We start from the raw sequence: 21,489 nt of genomic DNA, 5'->3' as shown, positions 1-21,489 counted from the left end.
TCTAAAAGCTAGAACTTAACACTGAAAGACGTTAAAGCCACTGCTTTACTAGGTTTTAAGGACTGGGTGGCTAAGCTTTAATGGTGTTGAAAGTTTTCACTCATGGCTTATACAAAGTTTCAGAAGGATTACTAGAATTTGAAACAAGAACCAACACCAGGGGCCACAGCTATAAACTAAAAAAACTGCGTTGTAACACATACATGCGACAACATTTCTTCTCGCTTCGAGTCACCGACATGTGGAACAGCCTCCCCGATAGTATCGTTGACGCTCCGAGTATGAACGCCTTCAATTAAGAACAGACTAGACGAAGCTATGCAGGAGCATATGTTCAGTCTTAAAATGCCTAGTAAATTACGGACCAGGCAATAAGTCCAGCAGATATCTCAATCAATCGTCAGCTATGGAAAGATCGGGTTCCAAAGGCCGGATCCCTTGTGAATCAAGTCACGAAAAATTCAAGAATCGGCAACAGGCCATGGGCCTATTTCTTCAGTGCCGACATTTCTATTCTATTCTATGAGAGCGAAGGTTCAATTTCACAACAGCTAACATTGAAAAATACGTCAATTGTCTCTAGATTTTTAAAATTTATGAACTGAAAATTACCAAAGATACTTAAATTCATGAAGTGTTCTACAGCTTCCACTGTTCATTTACCGTGCGATACGGGCCCCTACTCCATGCGTCATCGTTATTTTATTGTTCAAGGTTAGGCTGATGTGATGCGACTGATTCAAATCTTGCGTCATTTGAATTAAAATATTAAAATACCTGCCTTTCTAATGCTACAATAGTTTATCGTCTGATACCGTATGTAAGGAGATCCCTTTATTTCTTCCAGCTCCCATTCAGAGAACTTTCATTGCTTAAATCAACAAGTTATCATGGCATCTTCTGAAGACTTCTAATAAACGAATAAACAGCAGTGTTGTTTTTGAGGTATTGTAACTAAACATTTTTTGAATCATTGCTTTTGTCCAGGTCGATTTCAACACTAAAACTATACGTTGATTCACTCATCCTACGCATGACTTGAAAGATTTTTGCCTTGCTGAATTCCACAGCCGGCAGCTTCAGTGCTATGGAAAATACGTTACACAATCACAGAGCTTATAACCTTTAGCGTGTATGGTCCACCAGTGAACTGATCTGCGCTTTGTTAGCACCGTTGTAAAGTCGTTCAGCCTTATTTTGAGTATTCAAGTCGCCTGAAGACATCTGTCGACATCACTTACTATTGGTTGCTTCATTTACTTAATTAAGGATTTGGTGAGCCGATGATGGAGAAGCATTAACCTTTAAATGAACATACGCATCCTGCTGAACTTCAATGAAGATTCCATTATTTCATCACTGAAATAACAAATATATCAGGAAATATATTATAAAAAGAGTGGAAAATTAATAAATTTGCAGCGAATGCCTTACTTTCGTGATACTTTGACTGCCAAGAACGAAAATTTGTTGGGCGTAAAAATATTTTGAATACTGAATGTATTCAGTAAGTTCATGCATGATTGATTTCTCGTGAATGAAGATGTGAGTGGACTCAAGTGGACTCTCACTGAGTGAATGGACTTGAACTTGAACGTAAATCATTCATAAGGGTAACAGTACTCTGATCTCGAGCAAGAAATTAGTGACCACGTCGCTACTAAAATCATTGTAGCGAAAGGATTATATCGGTAAGGATTATTTATTTAAAATGCATATACAGATGACCTATGCCGACGACTAAATTTACCAGAGTGAACTTCATTTATCCGTAGATTCCTTGAACCTACCAAGGACTGTACTATCAATATACATTTACGAGTTCGTAACTCTGTCAGCCAATCACCGACGGCTTTTCAACTAAACCCGCAAATCACAGACAAAAAATCGGTCGCTACGCATACTCAAACGAATTTTGATAATACGTCCCAGGTTCACAAAAACAGATAAAATCTTGACACAAAATATCTCATAGTGAGCTAGAAATGAATGAGATACAAAAAAATTATCAATAACGATAGTGAGTTACGTTGAACACCATGAATAATTGCGGCAACTTCTGAACAATATTGAATACCGTGCACAACCTGAAGAGTAAAATCATTGTCGCAATCTGGACATTACCGTAATCTTTATATGCAAATATGTTAACGTTATGTACAAGACATAAAAACATCAAGAGACTGGATGTGTTGCTTGTTGGTTTGTTAGGTTGAAAAACTTATTAAGCATTCTTTGAGTTGCCAAGAAACGACACCACTCATTTCATTGAATTCAAAATTGCAAGGAAGAAATACATTTCAGCATGCACCCACACCTACTATTTATTTTGACCGCAATTATGTTCATTCAGATCTGCAAAACGCCACTATAAATTATTCTTAACAACCGAGTAATTGCTCCATTAGGAAACACTATATATTTTTTCCATACAGATACATAACTTTCCGGCGCAAAAGCAAATGGCAGGCAGCATGATCATGCAGTAAAAATAAATGGTAGGCAGCATGGTCATGCAGCAAAAGCAAATGGCAGGCAGCATGGTCATGCAGCACAAGCAAATGGCAGGCAGCATGGTCATGCAGCACAAGCAAATGGCAGGCAGCATGGTCATGCAGCACAAGCAAATGGCAGGCAGCCAGAGCTGAAGGCAGATGGCAGAAGGCAAAGAAGGCAAGCAGCGCGACTCACGCTCCTCTCGAAGTATGTGATGAGGAACTCGAGGAAGAAGCAGACGTAGTAGCCCGAGTGCAGGCCGTGCCACACCGTGTTCAATTTCACAACAGCTAACATTGAAAAATATGTCAATTGTCTCTAGATATTGAGAATTTACGAACTAAAAATGACCAAAGATACTAAGATTCATGAAGTGTTCTGCAGCTTCCACTATCCATTTACCGTGAACCTTCTCCGTGCGTCATCGTTATTTTCTTGTTGAAGGTTAGGCTGATGTAATACTACTGCTTCAAATCTTGCGTCACTTGATTAAAATGTTAAAATGCCTGCCTTTTTGAGGCTACAATAGCTTATCGTCCAATACAGTATGTGAGGAGATACCTTTATTTCTTCCAGCTCTCATTCAGACAATATTCCTCGCTTATATCAACAAGTTATCATGGCATCTTCTGAAGACTTCTAATAAACGGATAAACGGCCGTCTTAAGTTTTGTAACACCACACTTTTGCATCATTGATCTTGTCCAGGGAAATTTCAGAAGTAAAACTAAACGTTGATTCACTTATCGTGCGCACTGAAAAGATTTTTGCCTTACTGAATTTCACAGCCGCCAGCTTCAGTGCTATAGAAAATACGCTGCACTATCACGAAGCTTATAAACTTTTGAGTGTGTGGTCAACCTGTGAACTGAACTGCGCGTTTTTAGCACCGTTGCAAGTCGTTCAATGTAATTTTGTCTATTTAAGTCGCCTGAAGACATCTGTAGACATCATTTACTGTCTTGCTATTGGTCGCTTTATTTACTGAAGGATTTGGCGACCCGATGATGGAGAAGCATTCAACTTTAAATGAACATACGCAGTCTGCTGAACTTCAATGAAGATTCCATTATTTCATCACTGAAATGTACAAATATATCAGGAAATATATTATAAAAAGAGTGGAAAATTAATAAATTTGCAGCGAATGCCTTACTTTCGTGATACTTTGACTGCCAAGAACGAAAATTTGTTGGGCGTAAAAATATTTTGAATACTGAATGTATTCAGTAAGTTCATGCATGATTGATTTCTCGTGAATGAAGATGTGAGTGGACTCAAGTGGACTCTCACTGAGTGAATGGACTTGAACTTGAACGTAAATCATTCATAAGGGTAACAGTACTCTGATCTCGGGCAAGAAATTAGTGACCACGTCGCTACTAAAATCATTGTAGCGAAAGGATTATATCGGTAAGGATTATTTATTTAAAATGCATATACAGATGACCTATGCCGACGACTAAATTTACCAGAGTGAACTTCATTTATCCGTAGATTCCTTGAACCTACCAAGGACTGTACTATCAATATACATTTACGAGTTCGTAACTCTGTCAGCCAATCACCGACGGCTTTTCAACTAAACCCGCAAATCACAGACAAAAAATCGGTCGCTACGCATACTCAAACGAATTTTGATAATACGTCCCAGGTTCACAAAAACAGATAAAATCTTGACGCAAAAAAATCTCAGCGTGAGCTAGAGATGAGTGTGATACAAAAATATTCAATAATGATAGTGAATTACGTTGAACACCATGAATAATTGCGGCAACTTCTGAACAATATTGAATACCGTGCACAACCTGAAGAGTAAAATCATTGTCGCAATCTGGACATTACCGTAATCTTTATATGCAAATATGTTAACGTTATGTACAAGACATAAAAACATCAAGAGACTGGAGAGATCGTCCATAAACTTTTATATTATTGTATATAACGTCTGGAAGATTGGCAATTACAAAGCAAATAGAGATGAAGACAAATCACGGTGATTTAGGCAGAGCGCACATTTTTATTAAACAGCAGCATTAACTTCTAGAACTTATTCCAGCAAAAAAAAAATCATGGAGTTACGGTGCCGTTGTGACTTCATTTATTTATTGTTATCGACAACCAAGACTGGAATTAAAATATGAGAAGTAAATAGAAGGCAAGTGATGACATTAATTATACATCGAACTCTGACCTCACGCGTGCGGCAGTGTAGGCGTTAAAGATTCATATCGTATGCAGTACAAAGCTATGGCGTCTAGCATAAATCTACATTAATATGAACAAATACCAGCGCACAAATGAACTCTACTACACACGTTAATGAATTAAATTAATAATATCGCGCAACTTCTTTATGATAATGTTTCGTAAGGAGTAAATCTATTGAACACGCGATTTAAACTTCAAGTGGCAGGTTTCCTTGACAGGTTACCACGAAATGTTGTTCCTAGTCGATGGAGAATCAAAGCCAATCATAATTTCAGACGATAATACAACTGACCAGCCACATCAATTTTTAAAATTTTAATTAAAAAAATTGTACTGAATTTTTACGGCACAAACGCGAGTAATTTTTTATATCTCACCCTGATATATGGAATAAAATCAAAAATAAATCACGTAGCACCCTCGAGAAGTATTTAGTGTTCAATATACATATTACTGCACTAACGTTACTGGCCCGACTGCACTGGCGACTCTAGCAACAAATGAGGCCTGTGGCTAGGCTTACTATCACACAAAACTTTCGGAGTGACTCGAAACAGACTCGAGGCATGTCAATTTACACAAAGAAAAAAATTAAGAAGGATGGCATCTTAAACCTTATTTCTGTCAGGTATCTTCCCACGTGCGATTTGTCCGTTGCGTTAAAATTTTATACGAGCCCATTGCGGATCAACAAAAATAATATGCAGAACAACAAAAATATGTGGAGAACAGTGACTAAATTTGCAAACGTATATGAGATTTCACAAGCAAGAAACATTTTTGATAACAACTAGCATTGCTACCCATTAAATCCGTGCAATTCAAGTCTAATTAGACTCAATTAGAATTAGAAGAAGTCAACTTATAATAAAAATTTATCAAGAAAGAATGGCACTTGCTATCTAAGTAAGAAAATTGTACCATAGTAGAGGCTACCATAAAGAAAGGAGAAGCTACACGCACAAAAGTTGAAGTCACACAGAAGCGCGTAGACACTAGTTTAGATACGAAGATTTTGAGTTAGAGAAAATGACTAGCTAAAGCTAATAATGAACACGTTAAGTATCGGAAACTAAAAAGCATGATACGGTTTAGAAAAGGGGCGAGATCGCAGCTAAGAGAATATTAAGAGCTTGCTTCGGCCACATGATGCTTTATAAATTCTCGAGAACGTAACCTCTCGCTTGTAAGCGTGAGAGATAAAAAGATGAGCTGAGCTGAACTGGAGGAGAACCTTAAGGAGAAGGTTAAGGACTGCTACGTCCGAAACAAATACCAAGGATACCAGGGATACTAAGGATACCAAGGATACTAAGGATACCAAGAAGAGAGGGAACCTCCGCCACGATCTGGCCTATGGGCGCGCTGCGTCAGGAGCGCAGGCGATAAGACGTCCCAGGCTCGTCCATCGCAATGAAACTTTAAAGGGTTATGTTCAATATACACTGACAGTTTGCTTGTAATTAGATCAAGAAAACTGGGAAAACGGTTATGTGATGAGCGGGAGAGGCTTCATAATCTTGTAGTCTCAGGAGCCACGTGGCATGGGCAATCTGAACACTATACAAGACATTTTTTCTGCCAATAAGAACGACTTAACTCACAACTCATCGTGGCCAGACTCGAGGCTACATCATAAATCATATGTCTGAAGCTATAAGTCAATTGTCTAGAGCCCTAGACAATTGCAGAATTTTGACACAGGTTTGTGTAGCCCAAGACATAAAACAGCACCATTTCACACATTATGTGACCTTCAAACTACTATACAATATTATACAACTAACACAACCAATATAGACCAGCACACAACATACAAACCCACAAAGAAACACTGCATGTGTGGATTGTCAACGTTGAGGTACAAAAATGAAGCACGTGCGCTCGATACGTTAACATTAACGTGCATTCGATGAGTTAAGGTGCACAGGAGGAGAATTTACAGCCGTGCAATAATATCATCACTGGCATTTTAATACAAATTAATATGCGCGTATAACAAAGCACGATAACAACTAATAATGCCCTAGAAAGATTAATAATGTTGCATAGGTGACTTTGATTGAAATTTTTAAGAATCAATAACTAGAATATCTTTTGAGAGAGTGAGTCTCATACCCGATTATAAATTGAAAAAGTATGAGGAATACATGGAAAATTCAGTACCGCAAAATAGTGCTGCAAACACAGAAATACAGCAGAACTTACACGAGCTACTAAGGCATACAATAACCGAGATGTTCAGAGCGGTGAGATATGGAAGAGCCTAATTAAACCCGTGGGCGCATCCTGGCGTCATTGTGGAGAAAAAATGTGAAAGCCTCAAAACAAAAAGTAACTTCATGATTCGTGATAACCCGTATTATATTACAAATAATTGCTTACAGGAATGCACGATCAGAGACCACCATACCCAAAAAGATGCTAAGCGCCTAAAAATCAATGTCCTTATAGATTTGACTACTACAGTGCTGGCATGAACCTGAGTGAACCTAATTCTGTGATTGAGAATACAGAATTTTCAAAAGAAAAATGGCCAAGCATTAACTTTTAAATATCAGATGCGATCAAGTTATAACAACTACGACAGTTGAAACATTGGCCTGAAAAACTCATGTTATAGATTCAAGAAGATAGAATGTGGTCTGAAAACTTTGACAACCATCATAAGAAAACATTGGAGATGAAGTAAAGCGGAAATTTGAACACATACAGCATCATTATTGCTGTAAATATAGCTCTGGTAATAAGTTTAACCTCTGTCGGACTGCATAGGCACAACTGGACGTACACTTGGTAGGATTACCATGTTGTATAATTATGCAGTGCAACATGGGTTAAAAGCGCTACGAGGAACCGACAAACATGCGGCGTCTTCAGTCCTGCTTGACTGTGGACGCGGGCGGCTCGGGGTGAGGCTCTTTAGACTTCTCTTTAACGGGCTTGCCATAGACGGCGTCCAGAGCCATCACGACCAGCGGCCGGTACAGCACCCAGCCTCCGAAGAAAATGTGGCCGATGAAATACGTAGACTTGAAGAACGTCCACCACCTGAAAATTGTACAAGTCTGGTGACCCTTATCCATTATTAAGTCATGAGCTTCGAAAAAATATTCTAATCTCCTCTGTAATGAAATACAGAACAAATAGCTTATGTGTAATACAATAATACATTGAAAATTGATAAGCTATTACTTTTTCGTTTGGGTAATAACTAAATTGAGGCAACGCATAAATTTATCTCAGAAGATAACGTGGGTACACGACTGATTTCTTCAATGCCAGCTGGCTAGTACATCCGGTGTAGCGATCCAAGTCGAACAATTACCTGGCCAGTACAGACTACAGAAGCTACGAAGATATATGGAATAATCACCACACTATGTCGTCACTTTAAACGCTTTCTCTTACTTTTAATTACTGGGAATTATGAAAAGGCGAGGTAGCGGCTGAGTGCAAATACATATCAGACATGAGCAGCACGAAGGAGACGAAGGAACAGCTGAGTCCAAATACCTGTACGACTTTAGCAGGACAAAAGGGGCGAGGCTGTAGCCGAAGAAGACCATGAGGTAGAACTTCATGAGGACCAGGCGGAGGGGCTTCACAAGAGGCAGGTCAAGTTGCTCCTGCAGCTTCGGGTACTTCTTCAGCAGCGACTCGACCTTCACGATAATTGCAAAATTAATGAGATGTAACAGCATTGACGACTCCAAGAACCGCCTCCGACTCAGAAGTGAAATTTCGACCCGCAGAGCCCTATCTAAATTTTGAGTTGGTGGCGACCCTGAATTAGGAGCCGCCTAGGACTCGGAACACATGTAAATCAGCTTCTCTATGTCCGCTTTGGCTCAGGGTCCGAAAGGCAGCCTCTCGGCAGCTTAAGCTAGCTCGGTATGACTCGGCTGGGCCAACTCTTCTCATACTCTCAGGCGACTATAAAGTCGGAAAGGAGATTCTGACCAGAAAATGATTTCGATCGGTTGGCCAGCAGACCCAGAATGGCTCTACGCCGAGTGTAACAACTATTCGGCCGAACCTTAGGCTGTCCCCGAATTTGGTTAGGGAGGGACTCCTATTCGTCGGAATACTCAATAATAACTTACGCGCAGTTTTCATTAGACACGCATAACTTATGAAGTTCATTGCAATCAAACGTGTTGCTTGTTGGTTTGTTAGGTTGAAAAACTTATTAAGCTGCAGCGCGACTCACGCTCCTCTCGAAGTATGTGATGAGGAACTCGAGGAAGAAGCAGACGTAGTAGCCCGAGTGCAGGCCGTGCCACACCGCCAGGAACATGAGCGCCGTGAACGTCGACACGTTGCGGTTGTTCAGGAACTTCATACGCTTGTACACGTACCTGTAACACAGAGCTCGTGTATAGTCAACACGTCACAGGTGCAGAATCAACACGTCACAGGTGCAGAATCAACACGTCACAGGTGCAGACTCAACACGTCACAGGTGCAGAATCAACAAGTCACAGATGCAGACTCAACACGTCACAGAGGCAGACTCGACACGTCACAGGTGCAGAATCAACACGTCACAGATGCAGACTCAACACGTCACAGGTGCAGACTCAACACGTCACAGGTGCAGAATCAACAAGTCACAGGTGCAGACTCAACACGTCACAGGTGCAGACTCAACACGTCACAGGTGCAGACTCAACACGTCACAGGTGCAAACACAACACGTCACAGGTGCAGACACAACACGTCACAGGTGCAAACACAACACGTCACAGATGCAGAATCAACACGTCACAGGTGCAGACTCAACACGTCACAGGTGCAGACTCAACACGTCACAGGTGCAGACACAACACGTCACAGGTGCAAACACAACACGTCACAGGTGCAGAATTGCAGACTCAACACGTCACAGATGCAGACTCAACACGTCACAGATGCAGACTCAACACGTCACAAGTAAAAATCAACACGTCAGCACACGTCTTAACCACACGTAACGCGTGATGACATTACAGGCAGGAATATCATACATGTGAGTCGAAAATTTTATAAGAACCACGATCGTTATTTGGAGCACTTCTTGACTGTGAAGCAAAATATGAAATCTTTAAGAAAAAGAGTGGATTTTTCTTTTAAATTTAGATCAGAGATCGGATATAAAATTGTACACTAGTCTCATTTCAAACTACAGCCAAAGCTAATAAGTTGAAGAGTTAATGAGTTGAAGAGAATAAGAATACACTATATACATAAATGAGAATACACGTTCAGCATTCAACGTCGTAAGCAAATTTAATGAAACGAGGTTTAAAAGTCTAAGTTAGTTACATATCGGAAGAAGAAGAAAATCCGGAGTCAGGCACCAAGAACATTAGTTTATAAACGTTTTGAAAGACCTGGCGTTGGCTCAAGTGAACCAACGGAAGCGGCCTCACTTCAGGCCTCAGTTCATGATATAGTCAAGAAATTGACATACAAAATCAATGGGAAGTCGCAGATCGTGCAGATAAATGAAATACATTAATGTTGCAAGTGTTCGATGTGTCGGCAATAGATAACAAAAATCAACTATACAAGATTTACTTAGCAAGAGAATAGCATAAAATTGTACTGCATAAAATATTCATTTTATTCATAAATTTTACGATGTTGTAAAGAAAAAATTGCACGATTTAATATTTTCTAGATGCTTGGATTACTTGAAGACACGACAAGGCTTACTTTTGAGGCTTAATGTTGAGATCACATTAAAGTTAGACAAATGAGGAAAATCGGTTAGGGGATTATTAGAGGATCTACATTTGCGGTTAGAAATAAAAAAAAAAATTGCTGCGTTTTAAAAAATTGAAATATTGGAGTAAGAGACAGAGGCTATCAAGAAAACGAACGTGCAAGTTTATGTGAACCAAAAATGTAATAGGTGGTTCAGCTATCTTTTGTACCAGACGATCGAGGGTAGAAGTAAATACGATGCGTGTTGCCCCATCACAGTGAGATTAATTCTAAAGCATGCATTAGCGACAAAAAATAATGCGGATGTAGCGACGAAGAATTTAAATATTTAAGTTAAAAAAATGTTTGGTAATTAGCTTGCGAATTCGACTTAAAACAGATTTTATGAGGAAGAGATACTTATTAAAAAGATCCCAAGCAGTCCAGGGAACGGTGGCGTCACAAGCCCAGGCAAGGAAGAAAAGACGAGCAAGGATCGAAATAAGAGACTTACTTAGCAAGCCATCCGTTAGTGTTAATGTTGAAGGAAACAACATAGAGTTTAAAAGTGTGAGCAGTTTCGTGCAGCCACACTATAACGTTGCGGGAGGCGGTCCATGAAGGCTGGCCTGACACAGGGTCTGTGCCAGAGTAAGCAAGACCTACAGGAGGAGACGACAGTGAGTACCCACGCTGCACACAAATATCTCGGTTATATTGTCCAAATAATGACACGCTTGTTGCCCGTAGTAGCGCTGATGCCGCACTTTGCAGGGACACACAGGAGCATGATGAGTTGTATGAGGGATAAGAGTGGATCGACATTTGGAGATAGTCTTACTCATTTCTCTGTGTAAACGAGAGGGAACACACCAGCTCGGATCCTGCACCGTCGACCAACAATTGAAATGAAGAGTGCAAAATTCACCACAGATGATGGAGTTTAAAAAGTTAAATTTTGTTTTCCGTGAAATATATATTCTGTTTTCCGTGAAATATATATTCTGTTTTCTGGGAAATATACAAGGTAATATCGCAACAAGACTGACACACTGGTGTACTTTTTTTGGTGGCCTGACGTGTGCCACGGGTGAAGCTACAAGTCGTCATAGACGGAGTTGTCATTGAACTCCGCGACTTCTTCATCCTGACATACGTCAAGTGGAACAACCGAAGTCTTTGCTAACATTAAATATTCAGGTAAAACGAACCGGAGAAAACGTAGACCCGCGGGCCGTAGCTTCTCGTCAAAGCTTTTCTGCAAACGAATATTCAAGATGAGGTAAAGTTACAGAAAGCATGTGGAGTGGTAGCCTAGTGGTATGGCGGGTGATCTAGAAGGTAATAACAGCAAGATTTGAGAAGTTTGTTTCTTGTCAAGGCTCCAGATAACGGCGGAAAATTCAGGCGAGATGGCTGAGTGTTAGGAGCAGCAAGATTATATGAGCGAGAATGTGGATACGAGCCTCAGCGATAGCTGTAAAAATTTTGCGATGTCTAGAGTCGGCAACAGGTAAATCTTGTCCGACTTCACAGATGCCTATTCGGTGCATGGTTCGTATATACCACTTGAAAATACTATATACACTATATATATATGTATATATATATAGTATATAAATTCATCTATACATGGTAAACTATACTATATCTATAATATGACAATATAGAGGTACCTATATACATTTTTATAACGTAAGGGCAGCGATATATGAAGTTCAATCGAAGGTAGTCCTTGAACTAGACAAGGTTGGAGGCCTAAAAGCTAAAGTGTCTGAATTTCACATTAAGAATGGAAGTAATAAAACTAACTTGAAGTTTACTCAGCGTTAAATAAAACCCCGACTATAAGAAGCAGCCGTCGAGTGTTCAGATGTGGGCGGGAGTTTGGGTTGGCAGTTCCGAGGAGAACAGCGAAAACTCTAGATTAAAATTGACGGAAAATTTTTTTTAAATAGAGCAGAAGAATCTGTCTCCACTATCAGTAAAAGGACGAAACCCAATGACATACAGAAGGCAAATTCCATTCTCCTAATTTGCGAGAAATACCTAAACGGACATTTTTGGTCATGTTACACATAAGCAAATTTTAATTTACAACTAATATCGGATCGCAGATATTCGAAAAGTTTGGGACATGTAAGACGCGGACTCGCATGGCCTCGATGACCGCTCGTCAGATGAACGTAGTGCAGATGCAGTGTTACGGTGTCAAGAAAATAATGCCTATGCGTATGTTAGTTCATTAGCTGTATCTTTTAGGAGCAAAAATATTCATCAAGGCGTATTTAAAGGAAAAAAAGCGGAATAAGTTTAAAAATTTAAGCGCAATTGTTAAAAATAAGGAAAGATCCTTACTGAAGTAATCTGCAAAGAAAAAATGCACCGCTCGAAAATGCCAGAAGTAACTTTTGAGACAGCAATTCAATTCGTTCCAAGCTGCATTAATCACATCACTTTTCATGGCAAGTGACATAAACCAGAGTATTGAGAGCCCAGAAACGGTGCAGAGGCAGGAAAAATGGACGCCCGGAACATTTCAGAACAAGAATAGCACTCGACCAAGAAAACATCCAGACACCAAAGCATGAAGATGAGCCTTTGTAACCAAGTTTCTTTAGTCGAAGACGAAGCGAAAATCACATGTGCACAGAAATACACTGTTCACAAGTTGGAGAAGATCAAGTCTGCAGAAGATTTAAAATCGACAGACAATTTCAAGTCCACTAATGCTCACAACCTTAACGAACCCACTCTACAAAAACAATAAAAATAGTAATAACAACAAAAATCGGTTATCTGGAAATGCAGCAAGACAGCTTCGGAAAAATACAGTCACACTTGATTGCACAAGTCACGCTGATGCACACCAACCGCAACGAGTGTTTGAGCTGACATAACACTCAAGTCTAGCGCGCTCGTGATGTGAGAGAGCGTGATACATCAAAACCATTACACGCTACGAAATAATCACGTGGTTAATATTCTTCTTTACAAAAAAGATGGAGATCCCCTCAGTGGAACATATGAATAACGATAGATGTGTGTATAAATAGATAAATAAATAATCAATAACAACACTAGTAGTGACGACAGTGAATCACAGACAGACAAAACAACTAAAATCACTAACAGCAGAGTCGTGCTCCAATAAGAAACTACGACCACAGGGCCAGAAACAGATTAGAGGACATCGAGAGAGTGAGAGGTGCTTAGGAAGCAACAAGAAAGATCAACAGCAAGAAATCGGCAAGAGCTGCGCTCGTTCCAGAGGGCAGAGCCACAGTGAATCTTAGAGGAGAGAGAAGCAGTCAACACACGGCACCACTTACTTAGCCACCCATACATTGGTGTTCACATTAAACGACTCGATTATATGGTAAAACTTGAACGCCTTCTCAAAAAGGGTAACTTTAATGTTCTTGCAGGCATCCCAGCGCTCGAGACCGCTGCTGGAGTCTCGACCGTTGTACGATAAACCTGTAGGGACAAGTCGCTCAGTGACATGCAATAGCTGTGATCACAGCGGCTGACCCAGCCGCGCTGGGTTGTAGAAATAAACGTTCCTGGTAATTGTTTTATAAAAAAAAATAATTTTGAATCACTAATGAACATTTCCGGTAATTGTTTTACAAGAAAACAGATTACTTTGAATCACTAATGAACATTTCTGGTAATTGTTTTACAATAAAAGAGATAATTTTGAATCACTAATGAACGTTCTGGCGATGATTTTTTCTAAAAAAAAACATATAAATTGATCAGACGGCATTTGCAATGATTGTCTGATTTGAGGGTTCTCCATGTTTGATAGAATTTCCTGAAAACAATGTTGATATATTATAAGTTCTTAACACATGCAACATTTGCTGTGATGTTAGCAACAGAACTAGAGGTAGGAGAATAATAATTCATAATTACTTTGCAAAAGGTTAGCTGTGATGCATTGAAGTAAAAACTATCCGCAGGTAGTTTTGCGTGCTAACCAAGGCGGAATTTTATGAATGGTGCTTCATACATTCAACATCGATTCAGCCTGGTTAACTTCATCGGTTCTCAGATATTAGATAAGATTTAAACTAAGACCGAGTTCTAAGTTATGTTAAAGTTTTTTTTACAGGTGTGGACTAGTTCATATATTACCCAACCTGAATTTCACTCTATTTCTGACCAACACCATGGGTGGAAATACAATGAGAAATATGCTGAAGAACAGAAGGGAAGATGCTGCCTCACCAGATATAATGCAGACGCCCTCGACGATGAGCCAGCAGGAGTTGTACTTGTAGAGCGTCACCTTGCCCCACAGCGCCACGTACACGGCCTTCTTCAGCAGCGACAGCTCCTGCACCAACACTTGATTAAAGAACATTCTGACGCAGTGATAATTATTTAGATTCAATATTGAGAATCTAAATAAAAATGTGCGTTGTTGAAACATCAAATTATTTGTAAAAGATTTATTCACTCTTTACATTAAATACACAATAAATACAGCACTCATAACAAATAATATCATAGTAGGTCTAATAATAAAAAATATAACTCAGTACTCACTTCCGTGATTGAAAGAGAGCGCATTTGCTCGTCGACGAAAACGTGAAGTCTCAGACGGACAGACGGAAATGGCGAGCACAATAGTGCATTTTTCCATACATGAGAAATGGCACTAAAAATAATGTCATTGAGTGATATACATTATAATCGTCTATTTCTCACAGCAAATTCATCAGAGACGAGGTAGTCTTCTTTGAGCCAGACGCTGGACACCTGGAAGACGGCCATGAAAAAGAGACCCAGCGCCCCACGAGTGAAGCCCGCGAGCAGCGAGTTGGGCAAGTAAGAGCTGAACAAACGTCCCTGCAACACAGTGACACATGTAGTCCCTGCAACACAGTGACACATATAGTCCCTGCAACACAGTGACACATGTGGTCCCTGCAACACAGTGACACATGTAGTCCCTGCAATACAGTGACACATATAGTCCCTGCAACACAGTGACACATACAGTTCCTGCAACACAGTGATACATATAGTCCCTGCAACACAGTGACACATGTAGTCCCTGCAACAGTGACACATACAGTTCCTGCAACACAGTGACACACATGACACATCGTCCCTCCAACATAAACGCATTGACACATACATAAGAACTACACTACCAACACGGAGACGAGTCAACTGACATGGGTGAAGTCGAGGTATCGCTTCATGTTGAACTGCGGGCCGACCATGTAGGAGGCAGGGAAGTAGGTGTGTGCAGCCACCTCCAGCAGCGAGGGACACTCTGACAACGCCGTCTGTGCTTGCTCCGCGGACAGCAAGCTCTGATAATCAATGTCTCCATTATATACACATCTATAAAAGACCTAGCATGAAACTATGGTAGAACATAAGGCTATAGGTAGCCGATAACAAGCTCTGACAACTGACGTCCATTATAGATACATCTACAAAAGAACTCTAGGATGAAGCTATAGTATAAAACTACTAAACTACTGTAAAACTTTACTATACTATACTATCCTATACTTTAGTAGGTATAGTAATAGGTAAACTAAAAAAAGTACTTTATACCCTAAGTCAGTTAAGTAGGTCCAAGCCAAAACTTCAGAAATGGATTTGTATAGATGAGAGTTGACCAGTTTCTGTTCATGATTCATCAACTAACAGATGCTGAAAGTTAATACATTGATTCTGATTTATCATCACCTTCAACTCTAAAATTTGCTTGAAGAAAAATGTGAATAAAGGATGTTCATAAAAAAATGCATTTAATTTCCATATAATCATCTCACAACCAGGGGGATGTCAGAAACCCCTAACCTTGTCCTTTATTCCATCGTAGAGGTCCCAGGTGAGTGCAATGAGGCGCAGGGTCAGCACACAGTGTGGCATTGTCCACTTGATGTCGTATGATGTGGTTGCTGTCATGTAGTAGCCTGCAAAATGTAGTACCATGTAGTGCACATAGCACATAAAACTCAATGTAGTATATATATGTAGTAGCACACCTAATGTAGAAGACTACAGCACATAGAGCATCAAGATAATACGGCAGTCATGTTATAGCAAAACATTAATGCACAAATTATCGTAGCATTGCAAGCAACAAGCAATGGCTTGCAACTTTATTACTTGGATTAGAAAGTTTAAAAAATTAAAGTTAAATATTTTTTCCCTGAATAGGTACCATGGAAATTACTTATATAGGTATATCTTTCAATTGGCTGAAAAATGAGATTGTTTTAGACTTTTAGTGCATAAAACGAGTCTTTCATTTAGAACTTGAAGAGAATATTAAGGAAGAGAGCATTTATATAGTGGCCAGCCACCAATCAATCCACTTACTCAATAAGAGTAATTCAGTCGGCCACCTGGCTGCTTGTAAGATGGTAATTGCATGGCCTTGAATCTACATTCTCAAAACCCTCAAAAAACTAGCATAAAATTTCCTATCACCTAAGAGTGGTGCAAAAATAACAAAAAAAAATCTAATTTTTAACAACTTATAAACAGTAACAATGACCTAACAATTTTGGTATGTTACTATACAAATCAGCAAAACATCATGTGAATAATTCTTCTTACCCACAAGAAGGTACCCCATCTGGAAGATGTTGGCAAAGATAACTGACATCTGTGAGCCACCGCCAACCACAAGCCCAAGCCAGCAGACAAACACACAGATCATCGAGTGATAAATCTCCATTCCTAAAGAGACAAGGGCCATGTAACATATATTTTGTTTGTAATGGTATACCGTAAAAGGGGGTTACTTAGACTTTTGGGGTAACTTAGACCACTTTTAGTTTTTTTAACAAAAACCCCCAAAACTCAAAAACTATTTGACATAGAAAAATTTGTCAATGGCCATTAAAGGCCTAATACTGAGGCTATGTAACACAATAGAAAGATAAAAAAATTATGCATATCTAATAGGTTAAAAAATGAAAAATGTGACCCACGAAAAAGAGCTACTATTAAAGCCTGTGTAAGAACCCCCTCCAATTTTTTTATTTTTTGGTAAAATAACTCCAGGTTTTGGTGCATTGTAGTAGAACTCTTCTAGTTACATATGCAAATGACAAATTTGAGGAAAGTGTCATAGTTTGCAAATGTGGGCACTGCCCCCGAATGGGGGAACTTAGACCACCTACTGTCAGCCCTGATGGGGTAACATAGACCGGATTGGAAATTAATTTAGAAAAACCATATATACTACATAATTTATGTTTGATACACCTATTAATGTTTTTTCTTTATGTTTCAGACTCTACAGAGTCTTATATATGGTAATTTTAACTTGATTTCCAAGCCGGTCAATATTACCCTGTCACGGCTGACATTAGGTGGTCTAAGTTCCCCTATTTGGGGGTGGCGCCCCCCATTTGCAAACAATGACACTTTCCTCAAATTTGTCATTTGCATATGTAACTAGAAGAGTTCTACTACAATGCACCAAAACTTGGAGTTATTTGGAGTTATTTTACCAAAAAATATAATTGATTTTACCACCCAGTCTAAGACACCCGAACAGCTGGGGTAATAATGACATCACTTTTTTTTAAATTACATCATACCTATGAGAGGCAGGAGCCAGCAATTTATGGTGAGTAAACCTAGAGTATAGATCTGTATTTTGCATGTTTCAATTCAAGTTTGATTTAGTTGGTAAAAAAATGGCATAAATTAAAAAAAAATAGTCTAAGTTACCCCCCTTTCACAGTATAGGTAGGTATATTTATATAGGTACATATTATATTAATAGACATATAGGTATTCATTATAAGGAATTATATAAGCCTTAAGCCAGTCATATTGATAAAATTTGGAGATAGAAAATCATTGCAAATAGAAATAAAAATATCTCATGACACTGAGTTTAAAAGAAACCTAAATTCATGGTTTAATTATGGAAAAAAATTATAACATAAACATTAGACTAACCATTGTTGAATATTCCAATTGACATGCCACAGATGATGAAATACAGATGTTGTAAAGTGGGGTTTTTCCTGTACAGCAGGTGGCGGTGCACAAGCAGCAATGGGTAGCCTGTAAAAATATTTCATCATTAAATAATTTGATAATAAAAACATTAAAGACACATTGATGCAAGCCTTCTCACAATAAAATAAAATAAACATTGATTCATATTGACAAACAAATAATATCAGAATAAAATATAGTTTGAAAACTTTATCAACATTATAATTATAAACAGGTGAACATAAACTCTAGAAGCACATAAGAAAAAATTGAATTGAAAAAGAGTAAACTGGATAAGATAGCAGTAACAAGTTATGGAATAATGTTTAGATGATATTAACAGAACCTAAGCACAACTTAAAACTACCCGCACAACATACAGTGAAAATGGGGTGACTTGGACTATTTTAGCACTGGTACTTTGGATGATACAGGTCCCATAGTCGATAGTGTGGTCCTTAATATAATGGGACATTTTTTTGCATCAAGGTCTCCCCTTCAAAATTTGTGCAAACTGGTCTATAGACCACCACAAAAAAAAAATAATAATAATAATGCCATAAGTTAATATTTAAAGGTGCCTCTTGGTTACGGATGCTTGATGGTAAATGCAAAATTGTGGTAAATATCACACTTTTTTCCTAAATACAGAAATACATGGACTGGTGTTGTCTAAATAAAAAAAAATAATATTATATGCTTGATTTGCAACATATTAAATGCTATTTAGGGACTTGATTGGGTAGAGATACACAATTGCAGGGATCGTTCACAAACTAACTGGAGCTTGGGTCTGGGATTGTCTGAGGGCTCATCTGCCCTCCACCAGCCTCAATGCCTCAAGCATCAGATGTTTAATGGTTACAGAAACTTCCCCTAGCAAACAGAGCAGTACATATACAGTCTTCAGAAAGTTACCACATGTGGTTAGCAGGTAATTATTTGAAGCAGAAGCAGCATAAGGGTCAACTACCAGGCTTCAGAACCCACAAGAACCCCAGTAGTCATGTTGATGAGGGCTCATTTTGCACTGAGTATGCCAACATTCATGAAGCTGCTGCATTCAAAACTCATTAGAATGGCAGTTATCAGATCAACCATTGTCTGGTCACATTTCAAGCACTAAGTGGCACCTCTAAAAATGTTTTGATTATAGAAATGATCCATTTCAATCATATTCCTATACCAAAATGAACAAATTTGAGGGCCGAGCCAATTCAAATGATAAAAAAAATATTTAAGACAACCTTAATAGTCACATAGGAAATTCATAAAATATCCTTATTGCATTTGTAGGTTATCTCACAGCACTTCAAGAGCCATCAATCCAGTTTTTCTAAGGCAAGAACTATTAGAGTTCTCTGGTTTTATTTTCTTAAAGTTAGAACAGTCAAAGTCATCCTGTCAATGGTCCAAGTTGCCCCATTTTTAAGGTATATAAATTCTCACTATAAAAGCATTGTGCTTATGGTAAAAAGTTGCACCAGACAAGTTAGTTTTGCACTCACCTAGCAGGAGCGAGACAACCAGTCTAAAAGCAGCTTCTGGAGCTCCCAAACTGTGGGCAAGTCTGGAGAATAGGCCCATATTTTCCTCCATCACTTCTTATTTTAACTTAGATAGAATATTATAAATATAATTTAAAACTATTGCTCTTCCTAAACATAATCCACAATGAACTTCGAATGAAAAATCGCTGTGTAGCCCTGGTCTGGAAATTTCATGCGAAAAGTATGAGATAATTAATAATAATATTGATAATAGTTGAATAATGGTAAAAAAATAGGTTCATAAAGATACCAGATAAATATCATGTTAGGCAGTAGGAAGATCTATAAGCTATATTGAGCAGTTACTTGCATTAGTTGTATTATTGTATATATTCATCATTAACACATTAAAAGCTAGGTGGTTGTTGTTGTTGTTAATTGCCTGGGACCACTGCTCGGCGGTGCCCATGAAGAGGCGGCGGCTCCAGGGGAGGAGGGGGAAGCAGAGGTTCCGCTCCAAGGATGTCGGCAAAGGATGGGAGCGAGGAGAGGAAAGCCGCAGTCGGTCCAGGGTTAGACCAGAGGTACAGTGGGGTCAGCAAGGTGGGATGTGAAGGGCAGCTGAAGAGGTGATGGTGGTGTGGTCTATTGCACCGCACTCAGGGCAGAGTGGGCTGTTGACTGCAGCGATGCAGGCAAGGTATGAATTGAGCCGCGATGAGTAGCCAGAGCGGAGCTGGGAAAGAGCACTTCTGGCCACCCTGGGGAGGGATAGCTTGCAGGACGATACAGTGGGGGCAGGGGTCAGCAACACCTTATTGGGAGCTGCTGAGGATAGGTAGGATGAGACAGCAGAGTTGTGCAGGGTGCTGAGGGCAGTGGAGCAGGTGGCAGGGGGGGGGGGGGGATCCCTCTTCCAGCAGGTTAGAGACCCAAGGGTGGAAGCGGGACTGAAGCGTGTGCTTCATGGGACGGGGCCCTGATGTCTGGGTGATGATAGGGTAGCTGAGATGGTGTGGTCGAAGGGCACTGGCAAGGAACAGTGAGCAGAGTAGAGAGAGGTGGTTGGCCACGGGTAAGACCTCAGCTTCGCTGTGCAGGTGGGAAGCGGAGGCCATTAGAAGAGATCCCGTGGCTATGCGGAGGGGGAGGGCAGAGTTTTGAATGGTTTGCAGCTTGGAGATTGCCAAGGGAGAGGCATTAGGGAACCACACTGGGGCAGCGTAAGTGATGAGAGACTTTATAAGAGCCTTGAAAGTCACCAAGGTGACTTAGAGGGGTGACTTAGAGGTGATTAGAGGGGCAGACTGAGAAAAGTCTGAGACATACGAGTTGAAGAGGATGGGCAAGATGACGGAGCCTTGTGGAACTCCAGTGAGGACTGGACGTGGGGAGAAGATGCTGCTGTTGTAGGAGCCCCTGGCTGGCCTGCCTCTGATGTAGCAGATCAGCCAGCGGGTGATATTGGCATGGAGGCAATGTGAGAGATGGGCTGGGCATGAGGCACAGTGTCAAAAGCCTTGCTGAAGTTAATGACCATCGCTATTGTCCTGGTTGGTGGGCAAGGCTGGTTGAAGCCTGTAGCTATGGCCTGGGTGAGAGG

General features: G+C 39.8%; 1 protein-coding gene across 2 annotated transcripts; it reads right to left on the bottom strand.

The window, feature by feature from the left end:
- Positions 1 to 4,407: 4,407 nt before the first annotated feature.
- On the bottom strand, positions 4,408 to 20,113 carry LOC108673760 (lysophospholipid acyltransferase 5). 2 transcript variants are annotated; one of them, XM_018161630.2, is made up of 11 exons: positions 19,905 to 20,113; positions 18,355 to 18,462; positions 16,996 to 17,118; positions 16,231 to 16,346; positions 15,591 to 15,731; positions 15,118 to 15,258; positions 14,635 to 14,743; positions 13,731 to 13,878; positions 8,921 to 9,068; positions 8,224 to 8,372; positions 4,408 to 7,758 (listed from the first exon to the last, which is right to left on the bottom strand). In XM_018161630.2, exons 1-11 carry the CDS (start codon positions 19,993 to 19,995, stop codon positions 7,584 to 7,586), a joined length of 1,449 nt encoding a protein of 482 aa, XP_018017119.1. In that variant the 5' UTR covers positions 19,996 to 20,113; the 3' UTR covers positions 4,408 to 7,583. The 2 variants fall into 2 exon arrangements, with proteins under 2 accessions (XP_018017119.1, XP_018017120.1); XM_018161631.2 differs by lacking the exon at positions 13,731 to 13,878 and adding an exon at positions 10,913 to 11,060.
- Between the last annotated feature and the right edge of the window lie 1,376 nt (positions 20,114 to 21,489).

Source organism: Hyalella azteca, unplaced genomic scaffold (genome assembly GCF_000764305.2).
Source record: "Hyalella azteca isolate HAZT.00-mixed unplaced genomic scaffold, Hazt_2.0.2 contig7831, whole genome shotgun sequence".
NCBI lineage: Eukaryota > Metazoa > Arthropoda > Malacostraca > Amphipoda > Hyalellidae > Hyalella > Hyalella azteca.
The sequence above is the reverse complement of the archived record's forward strand: the minus strand, read 5'-3'. Positions and strand labels throughout refer to the sequence as shown.

Bases quoted from the DNA above. Each gene is read 5' to 3' on its own strand.
- LOC108673760 (XM_018161630.2), bottom strand. From the start codon at position 19,995: ATGGAGGAAAATATGGGCCTATTCTCCAGACTTGCCCACAGTTTGGGA. The intron at 17,119-18,354 runs GTTAGTCTAATG...TTGTCTCTTTAG, and splicing joins AATTGGAATATTCAACAATG to GAATGGAGATTTATCACTCG. The intron at 7,759-8,223 runs GTATTTGGACTC...TACAATTTTCAG, and splicing joins GTCCTGCTAAAGTCGTACAG to GTGGTGGACGTTCTTCAAGT.